Here is a 7573-nt window from a genome sequence, read left to right as displayed (position 1 = left end):
AGGCAAGGAGCGAAGACCTCCCTATCTGGTTCTGGGTTTGAATATCAAGACAAAGCCAAAGCGCCTCCTCCTTGAGCATCTCTTCCACGCCCGCAACCAACCCGCAACCATCACCGCTGTGCCTTCTCCACTGCATCCCGTCTCGTTCCCACGGCAACCGGCAGGGCGCCCACGTGTGCGCTCAGGACCACCCGGGCCGCAGCCCCGCCCGCCCCCACGCTCCACGCTAGCGGCGGGCAGCTCGGAGCACCGCACGGCAGGGAGGAGACTCGGTTGCCAAGGAAACGGGAGGACGCCAGGCAGCCGCCCCCACCGCCTCCGCCCCTAGAAAGGCCGGCGGCCGCGGCAGAAAGCTGCCTCCGGGGAGAAGGAGGAAGAGGGGCCGCTAGCGGGAGGGAAGATTGAGTGGAGGAGGAAGAGGAGCCCAGGGACGCTCCCCGCACGATTGATGGGCGGCCCCTTTGTCCTGGACCTGCCCACCTGCTCCGCCCCGCGGCCCCTTTAGCCTCAGGCAGGGGAGACAGTGCATACCCGCAAGGTAACCTGCCAGCTTTGCCTGCCTCTAATCCCCCAGTCTTCCCAGGAGAAGGGGGAGACAAGTTTTCTTTTTGAGGGAAATCAAGCCTGGATCCTGGTAGCCGGGTCCCTCTGCTGACCTCAGTCCCCGTTTGTTTTTGTTTTTAATTCTGCCTCAAAGGAACAGATTTGATGTAGTGTGTGATGACCTGCACACTGGTAGCCACTATGCACCTACATAAATTCCCTCCAGACTCCATTGGTCTGCGAGTTCACGAAGGGTGTACATGGACCCCTCAGGCTTTTGAGAGTGAAATTGGTGATGTTGTTATAGCACCGAATTGCTTGTCAAACTTGTGGCATTTTCTCCTTAAAGTTTTCCAGTTACAGATTAAGTCTCTTCTTTCTTCTGGGCTTGATGGTCCATATGTGATACCGGTTTCTCTTAGTTTGACAACAAAATGAATCCGTCGAAAACTAAGCCTGTTCCCTGTCCCTACCCTGTCCCTACCCTCACCTTGATTTTCTAAGTCAAATTGTATGAAAGTGCCAAAACATCAAACATCTCCCCACCCTCCTCAACCATCTCTCTCTCTCTCTCTCTCTCTCTCTCTCTCTCTCTCTCTCTCTCTCTCTCTGGTATTCAGGAAGTGTTAAGAAAATTGGGCCCAAATCACTAAACTTGGTTACCTATACTCAACATGTTGGTTATAAGCTAAGATTTTAAAACCCTAAAGGTTTTTTGAAGCTAAGATCTAAACAAATCCTGTAATCCTTGTCATTATACATTAATTGTGGAAAGGGTTGAATTAAGATCTCCTGAAACCCTTCTTTCAAGCACCCAGTCATGAAAAAGAGAGATTGATAAATCTGACTGTCGGGTGGCATTTAACATAGCCAGGTAAAATTTGTTTCAACTGAACCTTCAGCTTAAAGGGGAGGCTAAATCTACATTTTGCTTAATTGTCAAAACCAACAAGATATCACTTTAACGATATTCTAAATATGAGAATATAGCAAGAAAACAGCAAAATAGCTTATTAAACAGATCTCCTTTCAAATCAGTTTTTTGATAAATATGACCATAGAACAGGACCTTAATATTTTACTTAACATACACGGATGTAAACTATATTTTCACTTCATATCCCAGTTTTAAACTCTCCTACATTTCAAGTGGCTATTGTTGTTTTGGCTAGTTTCATTTTTGAACTTTTTTGCTTTGGTTTTGGTTTTGAGATGGGGTATATATATATATATATATATGTATATATATATATATGCACACAGACATATATGTGATTTTTTAAGAGAACTGAAAGAAATATATTCTGCAATCAAATTCTGTTCTCCTTAGTCAGGGAAACTCGGTTTGAATTCATTGGAAATTTACACTAGAGAGGAATTCATATGTCACAAAGTTCCTAGAATATTCCTCATTGAAATTTCACAGATGTGTAGAATTTTGGGGCCAAGAAGAATCATTTGCTCTTGCTTTCAGCAAAACCACCTCCCTTCTCCCTTCCCCACATGTCTCTTCCTCCCTCCCCCTTTAAAAGCCCTCTCTTTAATATGGCTTCTTCCGCTGATTTCCAAAGCACAAATTTGGCACAGCACCTTATCGCCAGAGACTTAAAACAGAAGTGTACATGACCATGAGTGGATTTTAAGTTGAGAAGCAGTTCAAAGGTGAGCAGTGGAAGACAATATGGAATGCTATTTTAGAAACATTTGCCTCCCAACACTTTGTTATCGTTCTCCCCTGGCTCCCCCCACCTGTCTGTATTTGCAGAGGAAAACTCTTGGTTTCAAATGGCCATCTGCTTGAGTAGGCTCCACTAATTAAGCATTGTCTCGTGTGGATTTATTTCCATACAGTTATTTCTGTTTCTTGTACGTCCTGGTCAGTTTTTCAAACTCGTGGTGCATATGAAGTTCAGGTGAACTTGGAGTATATTTACCTCACCTGAGATAATGCACCGTCTCCTTGGTCTGTCTCTAACAGTCTCACAAAGTCTTGGTGTATTTAAGTGAGAAATTACATATGGCACCATGGTGTTTCCAAATACTTATTTTATAGTAAAATATAATGTGATGGAGAGTTTATAAGAGGAAAAGAGACTTCTGTAGGCAATTTTAAAGTCCTTTATTTGGTAGGTGATTGTGAAGTCAGAAGTAACCTAGCAAGTTATTCAGATAGTGTTATTTCCTACCTCCTTAAACAAAGTTATTTCATGCCTCCTGATTTAGAAGCCTCCTTAAAATAATGGCTAAAGCCATGATAGCTGAGCTGGCTTTGCTGGGTTGACTTTGTAAACAAAATGTATCATCCTAGTGACTGTGGGTTGTGCCCCTTTAGTGACCATTTGCATATTCTCATTATGAATCCTTATGTTCTCTGCCTGATTAATATTCAAACAGGGTTCATCTTTCTGTTTTTAACACCATCATTTTCTGTAAAGAGTGGGAACAGAACTTCATTCTATGCAGGTACACATTTATATGAAAAGTTAAAAGTGATTTTTAAAAAATATAGTCCCATAAATGGCTATTAAAATGCTGAGAGACACACTTTAGGTTCAGCTTCAGACTGTGGAACTACATACTGGGTTATAATTTCAGACTTTAATTCTCAAAGACCAACTTTCTACACCTGAGAGTTGAAAATAGCCTCTGGGGGACCAGCAAAAGTTTTCCATATTGCTCAGGGATAGATGATAGACCTTGCAAGATTTCATAACTACAAGACCAGACACTGGGTCACCATGAGTCAGGGACAACCTTGACTACCAATATCTACACAACCCAATAAAGTGGAGGAGGGCAGGAAAGCCTCAGACTGCATACATCTGAGGGTTAGGACGTCATCTGTCTTATCCTACTGTCTTATCCTACTGTCTTATCCTACAGCCTACAGCAGCCCTTGTCACACTGTAGTCATTGAAAAAAATATGTGTAGAAATAAGTGAAAGAGCTCCCTGGACAATACGCAGGAATCATGGGAGCTTTGATGTGCCTACAGATGAGGTCTAGTAGTCTCACTATGAACAGTGCGGTTTTATAACTTTGGGAGTGTTAGTATCATGGTCATAAATTTAGGTCAGGTCAACCAGAGCCTAACTTCTTGAAAGCATCGTCCCTACTTCTTTACTGTCCACTAAGCACTCCACTAACTGTTCTCACCAAGGTTATTAATAACATCCTGGAAACACTCTTGACACCTATGAAAGGGCCCCTACCTGGCTTCCTCCTTCCTCTCAGCTACCTGTCCCTTACATTTTAGTGTTCATTACTCTTTCATCTGTGTCCACTTTGTCTTTTCAGTACCTGTTCTACTTCCTCTTCAATTATCACCAAAACACCAGCAATGCCCAAATCTCCCATCACCTACAGAGCCTTCTGTCTAACTGCTTGCTTCACACCTCCATCTGTGGCACCCCAGACACTTCAAACTCCACATTTTTTTCTCACAAAACTCTCACCTCTGTGTTCTGAAGGAAGTGTTGGCACAACCTGCAAGCTGCTCGGGCCAGTAATATGGTGGACACAGGGTTTTCTCTCCTGAGTGTCCCTCCAATCCATCATGATGGAGTGCGGGCACTGGCATGGGGCTCTTTGGGTTCAAATCCAAACTCTTCCACTTGCTAGCTGCACAGCCTTAGACAAGTTACTTAAGCTTTTTTGCCTCCGTTTACTCACCTGCAAAATAGAGATATATGGCCTGCTTCATTGTATTGTTATAAAGATTGGATGAGTTAATACGGTGGATGCTTAGAACAGTGCCTGGCACTTCCAGAGGCTGCTAAATAGAAGTTAAGATCCCCTCCCTCCCTTTCATCTTTCCTTCCTCCTCTTCCTCCTCCTCCTTCCCTCCATCTTATACCCAAGCATGACCATCATTTTACCACATCTGATTGCCATCATTTATTCCAATGGCATTCTCACTTTCATGTTCCCCGCCTTCCTCCTCCATCTCCATACTTCCCTCTCCAAACTACACCTGGAGGGATGTTTTCAAATATAAATCTAATCATTTATTTCCCAGTCTGGACCTTTCAGTGGCATCATATGACTTCCAGTCATGACCTTCAAGGCTCCACATGAGCTGGTCCCCGCCGACACCCCCCCACCCGCTCCGGCTTCCCTGCCCCGCTTCCTCATCTGCATCTGTTCTGACGCTTCTGTATCTGCTGTCCTCTCTGTCCCACTTCTACCCTAGCTCACTTCTTATCAAACCCAGAGCCATTTTCTAGAAAGCCTTGCCTGACGCCTCCAGACAGGTTATGCTTGCCTACAATAACCTCATCCTCTGCCTCAGCAGTTAGGGTGCTTGCCAGGGTTCACTAGGTGAATGCTGGGTGACAATTAAGGTTCACTTGCCAATGCCAGGCTGTAAGCAACACAAGGGCAGGGAGCAGTCAGCGCCTAGTACAGTGCCTGGGTGGAATAAGGGTGCAATAATTGTTGCACAAGTGAATTCAAGCAACCCAGGGGTCATAACTTTAGTCACTGCTGATTTGCTAAGCTCCCAGATTTTTTCTGTCTTGTTGTAGAACTGCTTCTGAATCAGGTGTCTGTCAACCCATGAATACCCAGGATAGGATCGCTGAAGCCACCTGATGAGTGTGGCTGCATTATTTATGTCTGGAACAGGAGGGCTGTAAGAGCTTCGTCACCAACACGAGAAGCCCCTCAGTCTGAAAGGAGCATCTGTGCCTTTCAAGCAATGGAGATCAGATTAATAAGAGAATAAAAGCAATTATACCAAGATGCATTCAAATATGGGAAAGCCACAGAGGAGTCTGACACAGCTTATTTATTTTTCCTTCATATGCAGTTCGCGGATTAAGAACCATGCTGCATGAAGCAAGGGACAGGCAGAAGCTCGTTGATGATGTTCAGCATCTGCGGGACATGCAACATAAGGTGGACTCTGAATATCAGGTAATTGCAGAAAGTGAAGATTATCGTCTGCCTTTTCTTCCAGTATTAGAGAGCATTCAGAATGCAGCATCAGTATGTGATAAGCAGTAAGAGTTTTCTAAAATCCCCAACACACTCCTTACTAGCTGGGTGAACATGGAAATCCACTTCACTTTTCTGAGTCTCAGTTTCCTCGTCTGTGAAATGGGGAGAATGACAGTACCTTCTTCATAATACTGTCAGGAAAATGAAATGAGATAAATGTGTGTGTGTGTGTGTGTGTGTGTGTGTGTTTTAAAGCAGTTAGTGTGGTGTTTAGCACGAAGCTCTTGGCAACAAATGACATTAGGGTTCAAACTTGACAAACCAATGGAGAAGTAAAAGACATTAAGGAGTTAACTGGGTTGCCCTACCATTTATAAAAAAGCATGCTTTTCTGTTGTCATGGGGGCCATAAGAAAGGTGGTTAGCACATTCTACAGTAATCTGACTATTGGTCTCCGTGGTTACAGTGTTTACATGCCAAACCAAAACAGAGAGGGAGCCTGCAGGGTCATGATGCAATTACCTGGGGCTGGCATAGGACAAACTGGCCAGACTGGGTTGTGGGATTCTGGGAGCAGTTCAGAAGTGTCACTCATCCCCCTCTTGAGTAGGTATGTCGGCCATTCAAGGCAGCTTGTCCTCAGCCCCAGGGAAAGACTGGAAAGAACTCCTTCCCTAAGAAGAACACAGATCTGCCCTTATCAGATTTTTTTCCTTCTTAGCAATTTCAAATATAACCCACCTCCTGGGTCACCAAGGAAACCAGACTTATCTCAGTAACCTGACTTCACCTATACAACACGGCTTCACTTTGGGGCTGGAAATGGAGTCAGCAATTTCCTTCCACAACTTGTCAACCCACATCCAAGAAGACTATAAAACCAAGGAAACTTCTAGAAAACAAGCGAGAATGTCAACATACAGTCTGATCACCCTAGGAGTCCATCTGCTTTTCACAAAGATGCTTCTGCCACCTGACTCGTGTTTGGCAATACTTGTTTGAAATTGTCTCTAGAACAGGCACACAAGAAAATCAATCTTATTATTTTGGTCCCCAGTGAAGAAAATTACACAACTGTGTGGCTTGGAGTCACTGCAGTTTTATTTTCTAATCTCAGTTGAGCTTTCAACACTGCTTTTTCATTCATTCAACCAATATTCAATTTATTAAGTGCCTACTATGTGCTGAACTAGACCCCTGCTCTTCTGGAGTTCTGATTCTAGGCTTGAGAAGAAAATAACACACGTAAGTACAACAGAGCTTTAGTTACTGCTCTAGTTTGGATCTAGAATGTCCTTCAGAAGTCTATGTATTAAAGGTTTGGGCTGCAGCTTGGCATGATGAGGACGTGGTGGAACCTTTAAGAGGTAGGGCTTAGTGAGAGGTCTTAGGACCTTGGAGGATTCAAAGGGTAATAGAGGGAAATAGAGGAAAACTTTCCTCTATTTAAGTTGATTTATCTCAACTTGATTTATTGTTGCAGCGATAGATAGCTGATACATGTACTGATAAAGACATGAGGAAAATAAAACTGGGAATGAGGATAGAGACGATGCTGCTTTCGACAGGTGGGGAAGGCCTCTTTGAGGAAGTGCCATATGTCCATGGTAGTGAATGGTAGGAAAGAGCCCCCCAAAGCCTACCAAGCAGAAGGAAAGCAAGTGCAAAAGTCCTGAGGCAAGAGCTAACTTGGAACCTTGAAGAAAACAGAAGACCAGAGTGGCTGAAAACCACTCACCAAAGCAAAGTGTGGATCATGAGGAAGTGGAGGGGTTCATAGGACAAAACTTGGCCTTTAGATTTGATTCTTGTCACAATGAGAATTACTGGATGTTTCCAAAGAGGAGCAATATTTAGATTTTTTTAAAGACCATTTTGGCTTCCGTGTGGGGGAAAGGACTAGAAAGAGCAAGAGAAAAAGCAGGAAAACTCATAAGGAAACTAAGGTAAAAATTTAGGAGAGAGATTATGGTGACTTGGACCAGATTGGTACATATGAAGGTGGGAAAAGGAAGCCCAACCCAGGAAACAGAAGCAGAGCAGACATCTTGCTAATGGATGAAGAGTGGAAGTGAGGGAAGGAAAAGA

General features: G+C 43.8%; 1 protein-coding gene across 1 annotated transcript in view; it reads left to right on the top strand.

Moving 5' to 3' along the window:
- Nucleotides 1-287: 287 nt before the first annotated feature.
- The window catches only part of Marchf10 (membrane associated ring-CH-type finger 10), an 87356-nt gene continuing 80070 nt past the window's right edge, over nt 288-7573 (top strand). Inside the window, exons 1-2 of the mRNA XM_020151584.2 lie at nt 288-538; nt 5354-5460. Of these exons, the coding sequence (XP_020007173.2) occupies nt 5371-5460 (90 nt within the window). The 5' untranslated portion in view covers nt 288-538; nt 5354-5370. The remainder of the gene's footprint in view (nt 539-5353; nt 5461-7573) is intronic.

This window comes from Castor canadensis, chromosome 11 (assembly GCF_047511655.1).
Source record: "Castor canadensis chromosome 11, mCasCan1.hap1v2, whole genome shotgun sequence".
NCBI lineage: Eukaryota > Metazoa > Chordata > Mammalia > Rodentia > Castoridae > Castor > Castor canadensis.
The sequence above is the reverse complement of the archived record's forward strand: the minus strand, read 5'-3'. Positions and strand labels throughout refer to the sequence as shown.